At 41.0% G+C, this 23,765-nt stretch overlaps 1 protein-coding gene across 1 annotated transcript in view; it reads right to left on the bottom strand.

The window, feature by feature from the left end:
- Nucleotides 1–302: 302 nt before the first annotated feature.
- The window catches only part of sh2b3 (SH2B adaptor protein 3), a 65,296-nt gene continuing 41,833 nt past the window's right edge, over nt 303–23,765 (bottom strand). Inside the window, exons 3-8 of the mRNA XM_032578574.1 lie at nt 15,005–15,106; nt 13,733–13,821; nt 4,698–4,789; nt 4,374–4,588; nt 4,096–4,273; nt 303–3,089 (exon numbers count right to left, since the gene is read on the bottom strand). Of these exons, the coding sequence (XP_032434465.1) occupies nt 2,725–3,089; nt 4,096–4,273; nt 4,374–4,588; nt 4,698–4,789; nt 13,733–13,821; nt 15,005–15,106 (1,041 nt within the window). The 3' untranslated portion in view covers nt 303–2,724. The remainder of the gene's footprint in view (nt 3,090–4,095; nt 4,274–4,373; nt 4,589–4,697; nt 4,790–13,732; nt 13,822–15,004; nt 15,107–23,765) is intronic.

The following is a 23,765-nucleotide window of genomic DNA, read 5'->3' as shown; positions in this document are numbered from 1 at the left end:
CTGGTCTATTACTACAAGAACTATCAAAACCAGGAGGGAAAACGAAACAGGAAGCTGCAGAGAAAGACACCAAACTTTAGGCGCAAGTTTACTGTGAGCAAATGTAAAATGATCTGCTGAAGTTAGTGTTCAAGCAAAGTTAGAAGACTTCCCAAACTCATCCCGCTGCGAGTGGATGTGAAAGTTACAGATAATCTTTGACTTCTCTAAAGTTTGGGATGGAGAATGATGGAGAACTCTGGGTTTTGGTTAAAGGCTTCATTCACTAAAACGCACACCTGAGTTGCTTGTTGTGGTCAAAATTATGGTTTTAAACCTTTTATAAAGGCACCTTTAATTATTAATGGTAGTGGTTCTGCAACATCCCACGCCACATTTAAACACCTTTCGAAACAAAGTTTACAAAACTTTCCTTTTAAAAATATATAATAATCGATTAGAAAATACATCTAGTGTAAAAAAAAAAAAACATGATTCTTTGCAGCCCTTTTGGTTTCAGCTGCTGTGGTGAAGTGAGAGAAAATACAAAGAATTAATGCTATAAGTGTAAAAACGTAAAGCTAAGACACATAACGCTGCTACCAGAATGGAGAAAGGTGCCTGAAACTGGGGAGGGGAAATGTGGTTGTAGCAGCCGAGCTGCGTCACCGAAAACCAAACGTCTCTGTTAGAAAGAGGACAAATCATGTAGACCCTGATTCAGTCCAATCATTGTTTCTGTCTGGAAGTGCTGCGGAGTATTCCCTCACCGAATGCCACAAAAACAAAAAACTGGAGTCAACTTCTTCACGGATCATTAGAAGTCTTTAAGGGATGAGATAACTGTAACTTTAAGACAGTTATCTCATCTTTAAGGGACGAGATAACTGACTGCGTCTGTCTCCAGGACGACCTTAAAGTGATGCTGCTTCACGTTTCCGGAGCAGGAATCTGGATCCTGCTGCCCTCCATGCTGACTCTAATCTAATAATTACATAGAAATTAGTATCAATTTAATAAACATGTAATAATTTATACAGTGCTTCAAACTAATTTTTTATACCAGATAGAGATAGTCCAGGTCAAATCAACTTCGTTACGGAAAAAGTAGTAAAGTCGTAAAATTCTTCCATTAAAAAAAAACCCAACAAAATAAAACGTTAAAACTAAAGATGTAGTTTTAAAATTACGATTTAGTTTTCCAGCGTTCCAAACCAGTAGCCTGACCAATCAGAGTCAGCTAAAATCTGCCAGCAGCCTGAAGGAATCAGCAAATTAGTGATATTCAATCAGACGAGAATCTAGTCTAGAAATAAAGACATCGCTCTTATTTCCTTTTATCTAACTCTGGAAAACTGTGAAATGTCTCACCACTAACACTAGGACTACCAGGATTTTGAGAAATTCCTATCTCTACCAAGAGGGGCCAAATTGGGTATCTTCCTAGAACTACCGAGAGAGGGCCAAACTGGGTTATTAGCATCCAAATGTGGCCAAACTGACGACTCTGAATGGTCTAATTAGCATCCCTGTAGATGAGCAGGGGGGAGGAGAGAGAAACTCACTACATCAACTTTCACGCTGATTGTCCTTGGAACAGGATAGTAATGGCCTTATTTACATAACAAAGGCGCCTCTTCACACCCTCTCTTGGAGGGCCAAACTGGCCCCTCTCTGGTAGCTCTAGGGACAGGGCCAAACTGGCCCCTCTCTGGTACCTGGACGAAGATTCCCATTTTGGGAATCTTTGGTAGTTCTAGTGCTAATGCATAAGAGATATTTATTGGACAGATCAGATTAAACTGATTCAGTGATTTCTAGAAGAATAAACAGCTTTCTGTCAGAAATGATAATTTCTCAGGTTTCTGCAGCAGAATGTCGGGCCAACATTCTGGCCAATGTTAAAATCCAGATTTGAACATTTTCTAAACCTCAGGTTTTTGGCTGTAGGTCGGTAAAACTTTCACTGTCATTCCAGTTTGTTTGATTTTGTGGCATTTTCTTTAATTCATCATTTTGTTGACATAATTTCTTTACGGTTCGTTTTGCTCATCTCACATCCAGACTCGGATCACAAACTCAGCTTCAGCTGACATGAAAATCCTAAATCCCGTTTCTGTTTTTTAACAGCGATTTAGTTTCTAGAACTGCCTCTTTTCTCCTTTTTAGTTTTTTTTTTTTTTTACAAAAGATTGCGTATATTGAAAAAATACACAACGTGTACAAAGTGCACTGAAAGTGATGCGCACTTAGATGCTTAATAATGCACAAAGAGGAAGAGCAGAATTTGATCCCACGAGGAAAAGGAGCGCAGTTTCATTTTTGTCGAGAAGTGGAGGTTTTCCTCCGCTTTGGGAACTTTGTGCGGAAAGTTCATGCCCTACGTTTTCCCAAAAGGAGCGCACAGTGATTTCCCATCATTTCAGAAATAACATCAAGTGCACTAATAAGAAAATCACAACAGGTGTTAATAAACTTTCTCTCTTTCGTCGATCAAAAACAAGATTAATCATCATCGTCAATACTCTTATTAAAGTCCAGAAATACATTCACTGTGGACACTGGAGGTTCTGAGGGTGAGGCAAACTTGTTTTTGTTGGGGTTTCTTTGCGTATTTTGCATTTGTCCGTCTTGTTCGGATTCGTTCCCTCATTTTCGTTGGCCTCGTTTTCATCCCGATGAAGGCGACGCACTTCATCCGAGCGATCCTCGCGACTGCGTCTTCATGGCCGGCCGAGCGGAGGGTCAGAGCAACATGTACTGGTTGTCTATCGCCCGCTTGCGACCGCGGTCAGACTCCAGTTCGTAGTCCGAATCCCGCTGAGGGATGATGGGAGTGTGAGAGTTGGGGTTGCGCAGCAGGGGCCGCCTCCCCACCGACTCGCTCCGGCGCAGGTGGGCGGGCGCCGACGGTGCGGGCTCCGTGGTCGGGATGGCGCGGCCGAACTGGGAGAAGGAGCCGGGGCTGGAGGTGGAGGTGGTGCTGGTGGGGGACGGGGAGAAGGCGGGGGGCTGGCTGGAGCTGCGGGCCAGGCTGCAGCGAGCCAAGCTGGGCTCGGAGCTCCACCGATGGAGGGAGAAGGGGACGAGGAGCGCGCCGGAGAGCTGGCCTGAGGAGCAGAGACAGGAAATGAGCCAAGGAGTCAACACATCACACCGCTCATCATTTATTGTGATAAACATCTTAGAAGAATTTTGATTCATTGTTGTCATGATACATTCAAATGTATGTTTAAACCCCCCCCCAAACTGTCCACATCATCAGGATTATTTTGACTGTTTTCTCAAAATGTGATTAAATGCAGTTATTGTGTAACAAATCAAACTTCTTTGTCCTAAAGAAGAGTCATTACAAATGGGAATGTTTGTCAGGAACAGTGTTTGTGTTTATGAGGTTATAATTACTCTGTCATGACGGAGCAACCTGAACAAGGTGAAAATACTTTTTTTTTCGCCATTGTATCGCTAAAGGAAGGCTGCGCTATTAAATTTTAGACAATAAATTGCCTATTTTTTATTTAAAAATTATTTATTTGTATTTTTTTCATCTATTTCTAATACTGTATATAAAGCTTTAGTTGAAAAAAATTCGGAATAATTAATAGACTAATCAATTACTAAAATAATTGGATCGGATTTCATAATGTGTTGTATTTTAACTTTAACTTTTTCATTTTGACACATTGCAACCACAAACTTCAATGAATTTTATTTGGATTTTATGAAATAGTTCCCTGTTAGTTCTTTAGAGATTTTTGCCCTATGAAATCAGGTTGATTGTTTCCCAAATTCAACTGACTTTTATTTTTCTACACTGCATTCTAACCATAATTATTAACCCTACAGCAATGTTACGTTACTGTATTTTAGACATTAAAATGTTTATTTTCTTAATTAAAATTCCGTTTTAAAATGTTTATTGGCATCTTTTAATGTATTTCTAACATTGCATAAAAAGGCTTTCGGGGTTAAATGAAAAATCTGCAGAATGTGCCAATTTTTTTTATCCAACTAATTGATAGAATGATTGATTATTATAATAACTGTTAGTTGCAGCCCATGTCTCAGCCCGTAACGGATATTAAATAGTCATTATTGTCCCAGTAAGAGGCTCACCCTGTGAGGGGGGGGTGGAGCCGGCCAGGACGAAGCTGGACAGCGTGACGGCTCCGGCTGCTCCGCACTCCAGCGGGATGGGGTAGAGGCGGAAGTGGCTGAGCATGTCCATGACGGAGGGGAAGCGCAGGTGCTGCACCCTGCATTGACCCCATTCGTTCAGAGAGAGGCGCAGATGCTGCAAGAGGAAAAACAGAAAAACAACCAAACTCTTATTTAAAACATGAAGGAGAAGAAGCAGCAGCTCACTGTGCCTCCAGACGTTCAGCCGCGTTCACCTTTGCTTTTCCCTGGTAGTTAAACGTGAGGACGAAGTCTCCCCTCCGCGTCTCGCTCTGCCGGACCAGAAACACGCCGTGGCCGTCGGGTCCGGAGCTCTGCACCAGGTGGGCTGCCTTGACCCGAGAGATGGGGCCGTGAAACCAGGGGAAAGAAACCAGGAAGTCATCGGCCTTCTGGATGACCTGCTCAGGGAGGGCGAAGGTGACGGGGCCTGGAGAGACAAAAGAAATTAATTTTATGATAAATTTTTATTTTTTTAAACCTCAGAAAAGGAAGGAAGAGCACCCAGATTATCACAGGAGCATCGTCCTGCTACTTACTCTGACGTCCTGAGTCTGAGCTCCTCCTCTGATTGGCTGGAGCAGAGCTGTCAGCTGAGGACAGGGGGGACTCCAGATCCACACTGCCTGACCTGAAGGGGGCGACACCACCATTCAGAGCCACTTTACACATTTAGTTTCAACGAATTGTTACTTTGAAAAGTTTTTAGCAACTGTGAAAGTGAAGCAGCTGCAGGGTTTCCCTCAATGTATTATAAGCCTGGCGGGCCACCAGACTTTACTTGTGCCCCCATCAGGTTTAGGATTGCTAATTTATTATTATTATTATTTTTAATTATCGCCTTTTTTAAAGACTTTATAGTTGGTGTTTAGGTATTAATTTTGCTAACTGTGATACTGAAAGCAGTTAAAACTGGTTGTTTAAAACTGGACAATAAAAATGCTACATGATTTTATAGTACTTTTCAGTGATTTAAACATGCAATATTTTTATAAAATAAAGTAGAAAAGAGCAGCAAAACATCTGAAACATCATATGTTTCCCTTAGTAAAAGAGCGGTGTACAGGTTTTTAAGTTTTCTGATTGAATGTTTCCCTCTTTGTTGGTTAGAAAATGATTTTAATCCAATTTCAGCAACAAAAATGAGAACTTTCTTCTAAAGAGAAGTTTACCAATGATTTAAAAGTTGCTGGATGTTATTGTAAAAATCAAAGTAAAGTGCACGGCTAATAATTGTTGGAAAAATACTTTGTGTTGTGCTGAACATTTTTAATTTAAGAAGATGTATAAAAAGCTTTCATCTGCATCCACTTGTTGATGGGTCAGATTTATACTATTTTTAATCTGCAGTCGAGGCCACAGAATGCCGCAATTGAATCCGGGGTCGCGCTGTGCACATCCCTGGCGGTTTAGGTTGCTCTCTTCAGGAATAATATGTAAAAACGTTCAGAGAAAAACCTTTAAAACTATAAATCTAGATCACTTTAAAAGATCACAACAAAATCTGGACTCTTGGAGGCAAAAGAGAACCACTTGTAAAGAAATTAGAAGTGGTTCAAAACTTCTGCACAGTACTGCATGTGTCTGTGTGTGTGTGTCTGTTTGCGTGATGGCGTGCGCCTGTGTGTGTGGAGCTTGGTGAATGTGGAGGAAACAGCAGGCGGCTGAAGAAACACAAAGACACCGAGCACAGACAGGAAGTTGGTCCAGTTGAGATCTGAACTGAAACCCACTGTTCTTCTGTATCACTGCTCACACACGCACGCACACACACCCCCACACACACATGCCCACGCACTGCGTTGTGTGTGTGTAACTGCACAGACGAGAGTGGGAATGTTAAATAGGGAAGTAGGAGAAAATCCTGCGTAAATGCTGACTTGACTTTGTGTTGCTCTGAATAACAGGAAGGCGAAAGTCTCCTTCTGCCTCGCAGAAAGCATTTGTGTTTTTGTCCTTCTGTCTCCGGGACAATCTTTGTCCTCCGTCTCAGTGAGGAGGGTTCAGTCAGGCTGCGAAGCTTCGAGGATTTAAAAGAGAAACGTCTTAACGTTCCCTCACATGATCCTTAAAGTTGATCCTATTCTTCCACCTTTAAATCATTTGCTCGCATCAGTCGCCTCACAGAAGTCTATTGTGCGATTAAACGTCGCTTGTCGTATAACTAAAACCTTAGATGTTATAAACCTCATCAGTGAATCTGAAATGCTGAGGGTTCAGTGACTCAATATGCAAGACTTTACGCAGCTGAACGGAAGAGAAATCCAAGAAATGCAGCCATGGCTTATTTTCATATTACTGGGAAGTATTTATGATGCTAATTTTAATCTCGTCAACAAATTTACAATCTGTAGGTCTTCAATTCTACATTCTAACAATCTAAGATTTTATATATTAGGCAAAATAAAATAACTTCTCTTCTTTCTCTTACAGCTTTAATATTAAAAATAATTTAAATTGTGAAAAAAACAACATTTAAAAAATCTACTTTCCCTTACCAACTCTCAAATTTAAAAAATAAAAAGTTAGAAAAAACTAATATCATAAATAATTAAAAGCATTCTTTCCCGGTCTTAAGATATGAACAAAATAGACAATTATAAATTGTTAAAAATCTGCTTTTGATCACAAAATCTTAAAATTAAGAATATAAACAATAATAAATTAAGATGCAGATATTTTTAAACGGATATTTTTTCACCAGGTTCGACATGGTCTGTGGATTTCCAAAAACATATTTAGTAATACCCTGACTCCGTCAGTAGGGGGCGTTAATGCCCACTTTAACAATCTAAACTCAGAAGAACATCCTGGGCTTGACAAAATAAGAATATAAAGTAAAATACAACAAGTAAAAGCAGTAATGATCCTCTCAACACAACGGTAGATTGTGTTGTTTACACTTTCCTGTCACTCAGTTTCTTCTTCAGCTTCAATTTGAGGTTAAACAGAAGCAGAAGGAGGAGGAGAAATCTAGACAGATATGAAACAAAAACAAAGAAAACTGCTCTTCTTTTGTAGTATTTTCCTTCATGAGAAACTGTAATTTCTCATGAAGTTGTGCAACTTTTGCAAATAGAAGAGGTCCAAATGGAGTCGAAAATCAGTTTTCCATGTGTTCCTGTCACAGACGCCATCAAACATCTAATGACCAGAGAGATAACCATCCATCCATCCATCCATCCATCTTCTTCCGCTTATCCGAGGTCGGGTCGCGGGGGTAGCAGCTTCAGAAGGGAGGCCCAGACTTCCCTCTCCCCAGCCACTTCTTCTAGCTCCTCCGGGGGAATCCCGAGGCGTTCCCAGGCCAGCCGAGAGACATAGTCCCTCCAGCGTGTCCTGGGTCTTCCCCGGGGCCTCCTCCCGGTGGGACGTGCCCGGAACACCTCACCAGGGAGGCGTCTAGGAGGCATCCTGACCAGATGCCCGAGCCACCTCAACTGGCTCCTCTCGATGTGAAGGAGCAGCGGCTCTACTCTGAGTCCCTCCCGGATGACTGAGCTTCTCACCCTATCTCTAAGGGAGAGCCCAGCCACCCTACGGAGAAAACCCATTTCGGCCGCTTGTATCCGCGATCTCGTTCTTTCGGTCATGACCCAAAGCTCATGACCATAGATGAGGGTGGGAACGTAGATCGACCGGTAAATCGAGAGCTTCGCTTTTTGGCTCAGCTCTCTCTTCACCACGACGGACCGGTACAGCGCCCGCTTGACAGCAGACGCTGCGCCAATCCGCCTGTCGATCTCCCGCTCCCTTCTTCCCCCATTCGTGAACAAGATCCCGAGATACTTAAACTCCTCCACTTGGGGCAGGACACCCCCCCTGACCCGGAGAAGGCACTCTACCCTTTTCCGGCTCAAGACCATGGCCTCGGATTTGGAGGCACTGATCCTCATCCCGGCCGCGTCACACTCGGCTGCGAACCGCTCCAGCGAGAGCTGCAGATCACGATCTGATGAAGCCAAAAGGACCACATCGTCTGCAAAAAGCAGAGATGAGATCCTAAGGCCACCAAATCGGATCCCCTCAACACCTTGGCTGCGCCTAGAAATTCTGTCCATGAAAGTGATGAACAGAATCGGTGACAAAGGGCAGCCCTGGCGGAGTCCAACTCTCACCGGAAACGAGCCCGACTTACTGCCGGCAATGCGGACCAGACTCTGACACCGGTCATACAGGGACCTGACAGCCCGTATCAAAGGGCCCGGTACCCCATACTCCCGGAGAACCCCCCACAGGGCTCCCCGAGGGACACGGTCGAACGCCTTCTCCAGGTCCACAAAACACATGTAGACTGGTTGGGCGAACTCCCATGCACCCTCCAGGACCCTGCCGAGGGTGTAGAGCTGGTCCAGCGTTCCACGACCAGGACGAAAACCACACTGCTCTTCCTGAATCCGAGGTTCGACTATCCGACGGACCCTCCTCTCCAGGACCCCTGAATAGACCTTGCCAGGGAGGCTTAAGAGTGTGACCCCTCTATAATTGGAGCACACCCTCCGGTCCCCCTTTTTGAACAGGGGGACCACCACCCCAGTCTGCCAATCCAGGGGAACTGCCCCCGATGTCCATGCGACATTGCAGAGTCGCGTCAACCAACACAACCCTACAACATCCAGAGCCTTAAGGAACTCCGGGCGGATCTCATCCACCCCCGGGGCCCTGCCACCGAGGAGCTTTTTAACCACCTCGGCGACCTCGTCCCCAGAGATTGGAGAGCCCAACCCAGAGTCCCCAGGCTCCGCTTCCTCAGTGGAAGGCATGTTGGTGGGATTGAGGAGGTCTTCGAAGTACTCTGCCCACCGGCCCACAACGTCCCGAGTAGAGGTCAGCAGCACACCATCCCCACTATAAACAGTGTTGGTGCTGCACCGCTTCCCCCCCCTGAGACGCCGGATGGTGGACCAGAATCGCCTCGAAGCCGTACGGAAGTCTTTCTCCATGGCCTCTCCAAACTCCTCCCACGCCCGGGTTTTTGCCTCAGCAACCGCCCGAGCCGCATGCCGCTTCGCCCGCCGGTACCCATCAGCTGCTTCCGGAGTCCCACAGGCCAAAAAGGCCCGATAGGACTCCTTCTTCAGCCTGACGGCATCCCTCACCGAAGGTGTCCACCAGCGGGTTCGAGGGTTGCCGCCGCGACAGGCACCGACAACCTTGCGGCCACAGCTCCGATCGGCCGCCTCGACAATGGAGGCACGGAACACGGTCCACTCAGACTCCATGTCCCCCACCTCCCCCGGGACGTGTTCGAAGTTTTGCCGGAGATGGGAGTTAAAGCTCCGTCTCACAGGGGATTCCGCCAGACGTTCCCAGCAGACCCTCACAACACGTTTGGGCCTGCCAGGTCTGACCGGCTTTCGCCCCCACCACCGGAGCCAACTCACCACCAGGTAGTGGTCAGTGGACAGCTCCGCACCTCTCTTCACCCGAGTGTCCAAGACATACGGCCGCAGATCCGATGAAACGATGACAAAGTCGATCATCGAACTGCGGCCTCTCCTCCATGGGCTGCCACCTTATCTCCTCCATGGGCTGCCACCTTATCGTGGTGGAGGGGTTTGAGTGTCCCAATGATCCTAGGAGCTATGCTGTCTGGGGCTTCATGCCCCTGGTAGGGTCACCCAAGGCAGACAGGTCCTAGGTGAGGGACCAGACAAAGAGCAGCCCAAAGACCCCAATGATGAAGGAAAACTTTGGACTTGGTGTTCCCTCGCCCGGACGCGGGTCACCGGGGCCCCACTCTGGAGCCAGGCCTGGAGGGGGGGCACGATGGCGAGCGTCTGGTGGCCGGGCTTTTACCCATGGAGCCCGGCCGGGCTCAGCCCGAAGAGGAAACATGGGCCCCCCCTCCCATGGGCCCACCACCCGTGGGAGGGGCCAAAGGGGTCGGGTGCAGTGTGGGATGGGTGGCAGCAGAGGGAGGGGACCCTGGCGGTCCGATCCTCGGTTGCAGAAACTGGCTCTTGGGACGTGGAATGTCACCTCTCTGGTGGGGAAGGAGCCGGAGCTAGTGCGTGAGGTCGAGAGGTTCCGGCTAGAAATAGTCGGTCTCACCTCGACGCACGGCTCTGGTTCTGGAACCAGTCTCCTTGAGAGGGGCTGGACATACTTCCACTCTGGAGTTGCCCAGGGTGAGAGGCGTCGGGCAGGAGTGGGCATACTTGTTGCTCCCCATCTCGGCGCCTGTACGTTGGGGTTTACCCCGGTGAACGAGAGGGTAGCATCCCTCCGCCTACGGGTGGGGGGACGGGTTCTGACTGTCGTTTGTGCTTACGGGCCGAACGACAGTTCAGATTACCCACCCTTTTTGGAGTCCTTAGAGGGGGTACTGGAGAGTGCTCCTCCTGGGGACTCCCTTGTTCTGCTGGGGGACTTCAACGCTCACGTGGGCAATGACAGTGAGACCTGGAGGGGCGTGGTTGGGAGGAACGGCCCGCCCGACCTGAACTCGAGCGGTGTTCTGTTGCTGGACTTCTGTGCTCGCCATGGATTGTCCATAACGAACACCATGTTCAAGCATAAGGGTGTCCATATGTGCACTTGGCACCAGGACACCCTAGGCCGCAGTTCGATGATCGACAGAGAGATAACCATTAATCAAAAACCTCTGGCATAACCTCCCACTAAGAATCTTAAAACAAACTAAGATGTTGTGAATAAATTAACATTCGCCTTATTTAGGAAGCAAATTTAGACAGAAATAAACACTGAATTTATCCACGAAATGTGAGAAGCTGACAAAGTCACAAAGACTTCAAGTTAATGTTGCTGGAGCTGATTTTATGTTTGAATTATGCGATAAACATTGTTTTAGATTCACCCACAACTTCTCCATTTTGCCAAGAGTCTTTGTTCAATAAATAAGGAAGTTGTTAAAAGTAACACAAACTGCCTAAAAATACCAGGTAAATTTCTTGCTGCTATTTATAACAACAACAACAAAAACATGAATTAAAGTTGAATTTGAATAGTGCCGCTCATGGTGGCAGCATGTTGGAGTCTCTCCCTTAGCTCTGAGTTGTTCCTAAATGTTTTCTGTCAGGCAGAAGTTTGAGTCGCACTCAGACGTCTACACTGTGTGAGGCTACAGATAACTCACTGCTAACACCCATTTATGCATCAAGTGACATACAGTATACTGATGCTAACATACTAGCTAATGAGGTAGCGAGCTAATGAGTTACCATTTGGCTGGTGATAAGTTTTGAGGAAATATAGGCTTTACATTTCTGTCATAATGGTCTAACAAATGTTTAAATGTAAGTAAAATACAGTGTCTATAAGAAGTATTCACCCCCTTGGTTGCTTTTACGCTTTAATTGCTTTTACAAATCAATAATCCATAATCCGTCAACAAATTTAAGACACTCACTGCACTTGGGTGTCTCCATTCTTAAAAAGAGTGAATATTTATAAATTTATTCATAAATATTGATTTATTTATTTATCAATATTTATGAATAAATACATTTATTTACAAATAAATAAATGCATTTATTTACATACTTAGTAAATAAATACATTTATTAATGAATAAATGTATTTACTTAATAAATGAATAAGATTTATTAAATTTAATAAATAAATGTATATTAATTACAAATAATTTATGGAATAAATATATTAATGTCATTATTTTTTTATTAATAAATTAATTAATTTATTACACTTATTTATCTAATAAATAAATACATTTATTTAAAGAATACATTTATTTATTTAATTAATAAATAATGACAATTTTTATTTGTCATTCTTTTGTAAAAATCTGTTTTTTAGCATTTCTTTTTGTCAAAAAAGGCCAAGTTTTGTTAATAATGACTGGTTACTAAAGCAGTAAAAAGTGTGACATTAGTTTATACTTTTTACAGGCTTAGTTATGCGGGGTAAAATATTAAAATGCATAGAACTTTGGTTTAAAATAAACAGCTGATAGTTTTTAATGATCCTAAGGATTTTGCTGAAGTCAGATGCTGAAAACATTGCAGTAAAAATGTTTTCAGTTAATTATTAGGAAGAGATCAGGAAACTGGAATAGTTATTTTCTTTTTGCTTTTGGGCTTCTCACCAGCACCGTTTCCAATCCACTTTTCATAACAGACCCTGTTAAAAGGTTTAAACTAAATACTTTTCTGCAGAAATATTGCAAACATAGCCGAGTTCAAACCAATGCACAGACAGACACACACTCACGCGTACCCAGACACACTAGCCTGTCCTCATGCACATCTTAAGGAGCCCTTTCACTTTGCAAACACATACCTCAGCATGAGTAAACATTCAACTCAGCCAGAAGAAGAAAAACAAGTTATTTCTGCTCAGAGTCTCTTGAGGGAAAAGGTGAAAGCAGGCGTGTAAAGATGATGATGCTGATGAATCCTTTTTTTAAAAGAAATGTTTCATGTCACTTAACTACTTCAGTTTAACGGTAAACTGCCTACAAATATATCCATTTATTGCACGAGCTTCAATTCTCTTAAAATCTGGTTAAAGTGTTACAGGCGAGAGCTTCAAGACAATATTGATGAATTAAAAATTAAGCATTTTCATACTAAATTCAGTGTTAATAAATTATTTTTCTCACTCTCTTTTCTAAAAAGAGAAATTACAAATGACAGAAAATACCTTCAAGACACAGTTTTACTAAAAGAGTCTAAAAAATGCAAGACAAAAAAAGTTAATGAGAAAAAAGCTAAGTTAAGAACCTGACACGTTACACTCAGTTTGTGTAAAACTTTCTTTGTACGATCATTTCAAAGTCCTGATGTTGATAATAATTTTATACTGATGCCTTTAAAGATTAAGTATTAAATATTATTTATAAAACTTTTACCCAAGTATAACTTCACAAGATGCTCGACATTGCTCATTTGAATTTTTTTGTTATTTTTCTGCTGAAGTTATCATAAAATTACTATTTTATTCTTATAATATCATGACCTTATTCTGGTAATATTAGAACTTCATTAATTAACAAAATTTTGTCTGGTCCTATTTTGCATAATAGAGTTGATAAGAATTCAAAGTCTAAATAGATAAAAGTTTTAAAACAAGCTTATCAATCAGGAAGACATCATTCCAAACTACGGAAACCCAAAGATGCATTGGTGAAAAAAAATCCACATTTATTCAAAAACAAAAATTTCATTAATAGATCAAATTGATTTATCGCCCCACTTCGGACCTTGTACTCATTCTGTGTACATTCTGTGAATTTTATTAACACAGGCCTTTTGTGGTTTAGTCTTCCCCATGACTTAGCAGAGCATAAAAATAAATTTCTGTTTTAGAAACTATCAGTAAATTCGAGGTTCTCTGCTTAAGCAAGAACAAACAGAAAGAAACACTTGAACCATGCTGCTCTATTTGGATGAATCTATTAGTGATGCAGCGATATTGAAATATTCCCGTAGATGCAAAATACAAGGAGTTTAATGCTGGAAACTTGTAATATACTAGTCGTTTAAATAATTAACTTAGAATTAAATTAGTGGGGGAACATTTCTGAAAATATTACAGGCTTTGGAGGAGAGACATTTGGGTCATAAATGTGGTGCGTTCAGGTGTTTCTCACCTGTTGCTGATGCATTCCTTTAGCTCTGTGGTCCAGGAGCTGACCTGCTGGTCGTTGTCCGTCTCAAATATCAAACTCCCTCGATTAACCTGCACAAACAAAAATGGAAACAAGTTGTGTCACATGAAAACAACGAAATGGGAAATGTGTTACAGATGTGTAAAATGTGCCTTATTCTAATTCATACCGTTACTTAAAGGTTAAAGCAGTGTGGATCAGGCTAAAATGTTGCTTCATAATTTGGTAAATATGTTTTTTAAATAAGTTTTTTTTATTTTAAACTTCAAATTCACAGATTTCCCAGTTGGTTTCTGAGTCATTTTTTGTGACTTTGAAAGACTTCTTACATATTTGCAGCGAAATGGTAGCTTTTATTATCATTTAAAAACACAGATTGTATTCAAACTTAAAAAACAAGGAGAGGGAAAACGAAACATTAGATTTTTCCAACATGTTCAAGTCTTTTCAATCAAACTTAATGAATGTTTCGCAACAACTAGATATCTTTCTACACAAAAATGTCAGATTCCTCAATGTCTTTTAGGTTTCTAAGTAAGAATAAAAATGTTCAATAAGAAGTGATGCGAGTTCTGGATGGATGTTGAATTGATGGATGGATAATAATGGCAAAAAGGTGAAAACTCTACATCAGCAGTGTCAAACCCATTTTCGTTTTGGGCCAAATCAACATGATGAATGCTCTTAAAGGGCCGGTTGTGCCAGAATGTGTTGATAAAACCTGCTAAACAGTTAAAATATCAATGATTTCTTAAAATTAAATAATATTATTGAACATCTTTTCAGTCCTTCCAGGATTTTGTGATTTTTTTTTGCAATAAAATTCAAAGTGTTTGTGGCACTAATTTGGAAATATTTGCACTGATTTATGACGATAAATGTGACTTTTTATTACTCGCTGTATAGATTTATGAACTATAATCTCACATCAATTAAAGCTGAGGCAGATGTTTAGCACAAGTAAGGAAACTTTTGACAGTTTTTGAGAAAAATCTGCTATAAACTCCCAAATATGTATTAGTGCAAAAAAGGTGTGGGAATTTCCACAATAATTCTCAAGAATCTGGAGGAACTGACTGATATAAATTGGCAGTAAACAGATAAAAACTGATGAACACTTTACTCATCGCTACAAGGAACCGTCCTGGAGTGAAACCAACTTTACTAATATATACAGAAATGTAAATAAATGTCTAATAAATGTTAAAATGAAATTGAGCCTACTGTGGATGCTTTGTGCGGCGAGCTGTGTACCTTTAAAACGAATGTGTTTAAGTTGTCGGGCATCTCCAGTCGGGTGCAGCGACGGACTTCTTGGATATCTGAGCAGTAAGTTGTCAGTTTGGGACTGGAGGCCTGAAAAACAACAAAATGTCGTCATTATTCTCTGGACATTTATCTCACTGGGCGTTGCACGTCAACATTCAGAGACAAAACAAAGGAGATGAGACGATGAGTGAAGAGAATAACGACCCTCCTTTGAGGAGTCAGAAAAAATGTCTTTGAATATTTTGAAAACATAAGCAGTTTTGGAAAAACACAAAATGATCCAGGTCAGATGGTTGCTGCAAAAAATAAACATCTTTACAGTATCAGGTAATAGACATTAGGTTAAAGTTGACTGTAGCTGGAGGTAAAAGAGTGTCCCAACACATCATTAATAAGAACCAGATGTTCGACGCTGAAGCTGTAAAACAGAGGCCGTTTCTGTCTGATGTGTTTACTTGGACAAATGTGTGACTGTGAATCCTCCCGCGGTCAAAAACAAAGCAGTTGGTTGTGTGAAGCAGAACCAGCGCCGGGGTCCGGCCTGCCAGCACTGAACTGTTTGTTTGAATAAAGTGATGAGACTTGAGGCCCGGTCGTGGCGTCTGCTTCAGGGACGCTGGGATATTCTGACACGTGTCAAGAGAAAATGGTCAGAGAGACATTTAGAGAAAAGAAATGATTAAGACAAGAATGACTGACAACAAAAAACACATGTAGAGACAGATGGACGGACGGTTAGGCAGAATGATGGATGGACGGACGGACGGATGGATGGTTAGGCAGAATGATGGATGGATGGATGATTAGGCAGAATGATTGATGGATGGATGGATGGATGATTAGGCAGAATGATGGATGGATGGATGCTAAGCATGCTAATAACGCTACACTAAGCTAAAGACAGCTATAGAGTAATTTTTTGCTGCGGAGCTGTGTAACATCCACTGCTCTCTTTCACAGTGTGATGTCATCTCTGCTCCTGATTTAAAAACTTAATGATCAACCATGACAGGCAGTTTGAAGCTACGATGAAATGCTACAAATTAGGATCTTATGCTTGTTTTATTGACACAGATACATGTGTCTAATGATTACCGCAGTAAAATGGCTCTGTGACCGGAGGATGTTTTTGAGAAAATCCTTCATTCATTTAATTTTCTCTTTTTTTCCCACAAAATATGTGAATAAAGTTACATTTTAGTTCATGAAGAAAGTGAAAAGGGCATAAAGTTCAAGTTTGGTTAATTTCGGTGTTAATTTAATTCAACTTTACATTAATTCGTTCTACAAACAATTTCTACCGTGATTGCTCTCAAGATTCAAGCAGCAGCTTCACTGTTACTCTTGAGAAGTTCCTCAGAATAATTTCAAACACTGTTTCTGACTCACTGCCTGGTTAGCTACCAGAGAAATGAAACAGCTGTAGATAAAAACAGTTTTATCAGGAACTGATTACAGTTGATGACGCCTGAGATAAGAATGTGGAAGGAAAAACAGCTGGTCTGTGGGTGATAGTTTCAATACAATGTGTTTCATGGTATCGTCAAAAAGTTGTCAGAAACTTTCCTCAGAAAGTACCACTATAATACATAATCTTTTATAAAATACTCTCACCCTCCAAATGAACTAGTACCAATTTCAGTTCAGTAAGAATAAAACTGAATTAATCTAGAAATCAATTACTAAACATCAGGAGATAAATTCACATTTCTTTCTCAGCATTTGTATTCCCATATTCTGTATTTAATAGGACTGAAATTCACATGTAATTATACCTCTGGATCAGATGTTATTTTTGTTTGGGTTATTTAATCAAAACTGAAGATTGTCAATGTTGCAAAAAGTATTTTCTTGTCCACCTTCACACACATTTAAACATGTCTGGCATTCAATCCCCAGAGTTTAAGTTGATATCGACCCGTCCTTTGCAGCGACAACAGCTTCAACTCTTCTAGTGGGGCTTTTCACAAGGTAAAGGAGTGATAAATCTGAGAATGTTCCAGAAGCCTATTTCTGAGGTCATACACTGTTGTTGGACGGTCTCTAGCTCATTTCTAAGGCCATTTAAGTTCTTCTAAACCAAATCGCTTTTGCTTTGATAACTCAGCCATGGCGGAAAAACTCACTGAAACATAGAAGTCTTAAAAAAAACGAAAGCTCGAGGTTCAAAGCTAGTGAGTTTTATGAACCAGGAGAACAACTTTTCTATATGTTTTGTCGGCACATGGTTGACAGGAAGCGCAAGGATTCATGTGAAGTCCAGTGACGGTGAAGAATCACATCAGAAACATGCAGGAGTCAGTCATGAACATTTAAATAAATCAGAGGGATTTTCTTGAAGGTTTTGTTGCTCTGTGTGCCAAATAATCAGATTTTTTTTTTAAAAATTGTTAATTTTTTTAAGCAGTGCAAACCGAGGGCTGTCGTAACATGACGCATCAAAATGTCAGTGGAGATGACTGAGGTAGGAAATAAAATTGCGGAACTATGCTCAATCTGCAGGTTTTTTATGCAACAAATATTTAGGTGTTGACTTCAACTCTAAAGCATTTATAAAAGCTAGATTTTTTATAAAGATTGTTTTACACATAATGTTTGAGTTACATTTGTGAAACCTGGATAACAGCAGTAAATGTGGACTTTTGGCGTCTGATTCACACCAGGGTTTCCACAGTGAATTATGAGCCTGGTGGGCCACCAGGCTTTACTTGTACCCCTACCAGGCTTAGCATTGTTATTAATCTTCCAGTTTTCCAATGACACAAAACTATCAAGTGGTATTTTCAAATTTCCTGTCACCTTTAAACATTTTTAACTCACAAAGATGGCAGCCGTCTGGATGACTGCCCTAGCGCCCTGAGCACCAGGTTTAGCAAGTTTTCTGGGGAAAACCTTGCACACCATAGCTACACACTGGGAGGATTAAATAAATATATTTAAAAAGTGGAATTTGGGAAAAAATAAAACAGATTTTATTGGATTTCACATCCATCATATATACACACTTGCTACCAACCAGCATGTTGTTTGCAATACATCATCAAGTGGCTAAAAATGTGGCATCTTGTGAGATGAATGTATTTGACCTCTGATTCATTAAAGCGTACAGTGCAAGTGGACCAGACCAAACCAAGTAGACACAGATGAGGGGATGAGCAGAAGCAGAAGGAAAAAGTCGAGACATATTAGACAAGAGAGAGGGAGGGATGGAGAGCAGCGGAAAAGGCAGGGAGGACAGATTCCAGGGATTTATGCACCGGATGAGTTTGAGTCTATGTGACAGTGTGGGAGCCTGAGGAATGCCTGTTAATTCTGCACACATAAAAACACACAGAGGAGGGCTCTCTCTCTGACACACATCAAGAGAACGATTTATGTCCTCGCTTGTAACTTTCAAAGCTCTGTGATTCAACCACGTGGACTAATATTATCAATAAGAGACAAAGTGAAGCAAAAACGAGGGCGTGTGTGACTCATTTAGTGATTTCTGAGTCAAAATTTGCTGCTAAAGCTCAATTTTAGTTCAGATTTTCGGGGAAAATCTTTGTTCTTGTTTCTGCAGGTGTTGAAGAGCAAGAGACTGAACAAAAAAAAGATAAAATCAACAATACAGTGAAAGAGGGAAAGGTGTGCTTTCACAAAAAACAGATAAAATTAGCCTTGCGGTTTAGAGATGCATTGCAAAAATTTGTTCCAATCAATTAACTAATAACATCCTCCCAGATTTTGTCTTATTGTTGTAGTTTGGCCACCATCCAGGAGAGGACGCACTGATCATCCTTAAGCAGAGGAGTTGATACAGAAATAAAGATGGCAGAGCCAAACCAGAACAGGAAAGCAAAACGGTCCTAGCAGTATGGAATCAAAGATTCTCTTGTTCTGTTTTGAAATATAAACACTCGACAGACTTCACTGTAATCGAAATGGAGCAGCGTCAACATTTTATTCTCAAAATTACCGACGTGCTACGAAGGCGAGGATGTGACGACAGAAAAGCGGAAGAGATAAAGTAGAAAAAGTTTAACAAAAACTATGATACCAATAAGAACACTTGATTTTGAGGTATGAAGTTTTAACATTCCCTCCAGACTTTATTTTTGTATTAACGTCTCTCTTCATGGGAGATTTAAGTGTTTCACATATTTTATTCTTTTCATCTTTTCTTCAGGTTCTAAGAGATCCCCGTTTTGCTATATTTTATAAATATGTCTAATTTTAATAATGTGAGAAAACCACCATTTCCTGATTATTCAGTCAGCATTTAATACTGATGGCCCACCTTTCTTATGACATACTGGGGGAAACCCTGCATATTATAACAAATTTAGCAATTTATGTTATGGAAAGACAGTAGCCTCTCTTGATGCAAGAGAAAAATCAGGTTTTTAGTCAGTCAATTAACCAACTCTAGATTAACTCATTAATTGATACATTGGATCCCTTGTTGTGTTGTTTACCTTCCAACATGTGCAGCATTCAATCTGCAGAGGGCGCCATTCCAAAATAATGCTGTCTAATTCTGGTTACCGGTCTGAGACACAGAAACAGGACCAACCGCTAAACCTTGCATCCGACAGAATAAATCAGAAGCAGAACATTCATTCTGAAGCCGACGCTCTAACAAAAGTTTCCAGAGTTGCACAATCTTCAACTCATTGAGAAAACAGCAGATAATTCACAGCTGCAGCACAATCAATAAATGGGACCAAAATCTTTACCATAACAATTGCACCGGATGTGTGACCTCTAATAAGACGCGCTGCTCTCATTCAGACTGAGCATCGGTCTGAGCCCAGTGACTCATTGAGGCGAGTTTATTGTAAGAATGTGAATGAGTCTCTGACTAGTAAGAGCATCTTTGAGTAACTGTTCGAGGCTGTGGAGGGATAGCAAAGAAAAGAGAAGAAAAAAAAAGAAAAACATTCAGCAGATGTCTGAGTGGTTGAGCAACAACCGGCCTGATTTCTGTGAATCAGCTTCATCAGGGGAGCAGAAGTACAAACTCACAGCATAGTTCCTATTACTGCAAACTGCTCTCTTTAATGGTCCCCTGAGGCAATGCACACAAAGACTCAGACACACACATCCTAAAAAGGCTGCTGCAGTTTTTTTCCTCTTCGCTTGTCGGAGAGATATTTGAGATTATTTCAAAAAGATTATTTGCAAAAGCGATGGGTGGAAAAACTGAGTAAGTCTGTCAGAAATGCATCCAGCCTTCAAACAAGATATGGAAAGCTGTTTCTTAAACTCTTAACTGACATCAATTCCTGGCAAATGTTTGTCAGCCTCATGTTGGCATTGCTCAATGAAACCTAAAGGAAAGAAAAAAACTGACGAAACATCACAAATTGTTGCAAGATGACCTCAAAGAAGAAGCAACATAAAATCCAAAAAGTTAGAAAAGACCTACAGAATAGAAATGCAGAGGCATAAATTATTGGCAAGCAAGCAACGGAAATTAATTATACAGTCAAACATCCAAGCAATACTTTGCAGTTCTGAATGTTTTTCCAGCAACGATACCAAACCTTATATTGCACAAAATGTCACAAAAAAGCTGCAGTGTCGGATATATAATCTCACTATAATAAACTTTTTTGGATGCAGAGACTCAGAGATCTAGACTTTGTTGAGTCTACTTCATCACTGCTCTCTGTCAGATTATGCTAATAGTTTCAAATTAAATATATTACTACGTCCAAGTGGTTGCATGTGTTGCTAATGTTAATTTCACTACGGATATTTTGATTTTAATACTGTACAACTCTTTGCAAAATGAAAAGTCAAACACTCCCAGAAAACTGACAGATATTTGTGCTCTACACTACGTACTACTACTGCACTATTTTCTTTCTAATCTCCCTCAGAATATCACCAATAGGATGAAGCATAGCAACACATACAGATCCAGATTTAATCAAGCATCCTGAGTCTATAAACATGCAGAAAAACTTTTCATTTATCTCTTAGAGAGCAGCTCTTCTTGCTCACTGAGCCGTTTTCAAACAGACCTCAAAGACTGAGATCTTTTCCATTCGCCGTTTGAATACAAATCCTGAATGAAATTTTGATCGTTTCATCCTAAGTCTTTGATGATAAAATAAACACAAGAGTCACAAGATGTTACGTACCTACACTTGTCTAAGTAGTTTGCTTTTGTTTTTTTTACATTTTTATGACATATTAGAGCACAGGTGTCAAACTCCAGTCCTCAAGGGCCGGTGTCCTGCAGTTTTTAGATGTGCCACTGGTGCAAAACACTGGAATGAAATAACTTAATTACCTCCTCCTTGTGTAGATCAGTTCTCCAGAGCCTTGCTAATGACCTAATTATTCTATTCAGGTGTGGTGCAGCAGAGGCACATCTAAAAGTTGCAGGACACCGGCCCTTGAGGACTGGAGTTTGACACCCCTGTATTAGAGGGAGAAAAACCCCCCAGATAATCTGATAAATAAATAGAGTTTGTAAAAGGAAGAAAAACCATGATGGCCATCAACATCAGCTCAGAGAAACATCCTGATGGTGTGACTGTTAAAGCAATTATTTGAACCCGCTCTGACTTTTCAGTTTCCACTCCTGCATCTTTTCACGTTGACTCAACTTTCACTACTATGTTTTGACTTCAAACACGGACACAGACAAATATCATACATGCGAAACGCAGATAAGAAACAGTGACAACGCAGCCTGCATCCTGGCTCCTCAAACCTTCAAACTAAACAACCTGCCAGGTAATATTGAGTAAAAATCTGCCCTATTCTGCGTCTCCTTTCAGTCTTTACTGTGACTGAACACAAGCATTTTTCATGAAATTAAAAACTTATTTTGTACATCTTTAGCATGGTTTACATCTTCTGTTATATTTTATGCTGTTTATAGACTAAACTTGAAGACAATAGGCACCAATTATTGTTGGCCGAGTGTATAGTGTAATGAATCAATTGTTCTTTTCACGACCAACACCGAATTCTTCTAAACATCTGACCTGAGATTTTATTAAGCAAATAAAAGAGAATAAAATGCTGAAGGTTCTTTGAAAGATCATCAGGAATTACAAGATTGTCACCATTTATGCATCAGATCATCTGTGCCAAACCTTTATATGATTTAAATGCACAAAATAATTATTGAAGAAGACTGATCTGAAGGGAAACTTGCTAAGCAAGGTGCTCAGGGCGCTAGGGCAGTCATCCAGTCACCTGCCATGTTTTTGAGGTAAAACATGTTTAAAGTCGACAGGAAATTTGAAAATATCGCTTGATAGTTATATGTTATTGGAAGACTGGAAGATTAATGCCTAAACACCAACTATAAAGTCTTTAAAAAAGGGATTCATTAAAATAACTAAAATAAATGAACAATGTTCAGCCTGGTGGCCCGCCAGGCTTATAATACACTGATGGAAACCTTGGATTTGTCTAACAACTTTTAATTTCGATGCATTTAATGAATGAAGAAAAAATGAGATTTTTCAGTAACTCACCCACTGATTATTGATCAGAGCTAAAAACAGTATCAGGATCTCCAGCCAACTCATTGATGTTTTTGTTATCTCCAAATTGTATCATTTTTTTCATAATTTCGCTGTTTAATTTTACATTTTAAAATCTTACAGATATTTTTGGTCAGGATATAAATTATTATTCAGAGCGTTCACTTGCCATAATTTAATCTTTCATTATTTTTTGGAATCCACTACAGACTAAACACAGAGCTCCCAAACGTTTCTGCGTCAGAGTCACTGAAGAACAGTGTTGGAGACTTGAGAGCCCAAATATCATGGAGTGATATACAAACAAGATAGGTCAATAAGCCAATAAATAACGGCAGAAACATTATGTGTTAATAGCTACAGCTAAAGCATTTATTTTTTCTTTAATCTGTCCAGGATCTTCCATCTGCGGCATTGCAATCTTCACTTCGGCTTATTCTTAACACTTAGAAAAGGAGCAATTTTCCAGGCTATTTCACAAAAATAAAGCTAAAGTCTCTCTGTCTGTTTTCAGGAACTGCTTCTCTCAGGTTTATGCAGCAAGCATAAACACTTGATGACAAATAGAGACACGTCCACAGATGCAGCTATGCAACCTCTCACCCACACAGTCACAAACACATCTAGAGTTCGAGCGTACACGCCCACACACGGGTGACACACAGGATGTTTGGAGTCCAAAACGATCTTCCCAGGGTCCCTTTCTCAAGGCCGTTGCAAAGGCAACTCACTGACACTCAACATTCCTCTATCCCTCCGAGGGTCACCGAAGCCAGCGCTGTCCGGGGCGTGTGGTTGTGTGCGCGCGCAAAGCGCCGACATTAGACTCCCAACTGATCCCTGGAGACGTTTTGGAAAAAGTGTATGCATTTATCCAAGACAAACACACACACAAAGAAATGTTAAAGACTACAGAGAGCCACCCATGAGAAAAGGCCGTGACCTCAATTGCAGCAACTAACACATCTGTCTGTACTTCCCCTGGCTTCAGGTCGGGATCATTCAAGCGTTGCTCTTGTTGTTTTGCTGCACAGTTAAAGGACGCAGTGGCTGGTTTTTTATTCTCATCTTATTGAATAGAAATCTATTAACTATTGAACATTAACTTGCATTTTTTTTTAAATCAACTTGACCTTTAGTTACATTTCTGGACCCTGTTTTTCTGTGGGATTGGATCCATTATGGGTGAAACATCACATCCAATCTGACTCGATTTTGATCTAGTTGTGCAACTTTGCCAACTTCAGTCAAGT

This window comes from Xiphophorus hellerii, chromosome 12 (assembly GCF_003331165.1).
Source record: "Xiphophorus hellerii strain 12219 chromosome 12, Xiphophorus_hellerii-4.1, whole genome shotgun sequence".
NCBI lineage: Eukaryota > Metazoa > Chordata > Actinopteri > Cyprinodontiformes > Poeciliidae > Xiphophorus > Xiphophorus hellerii.
Note: the sequence above shows the minus strand (reverse complement) of the source record. Positions and strands in the feature narration are given on the sequence as shown.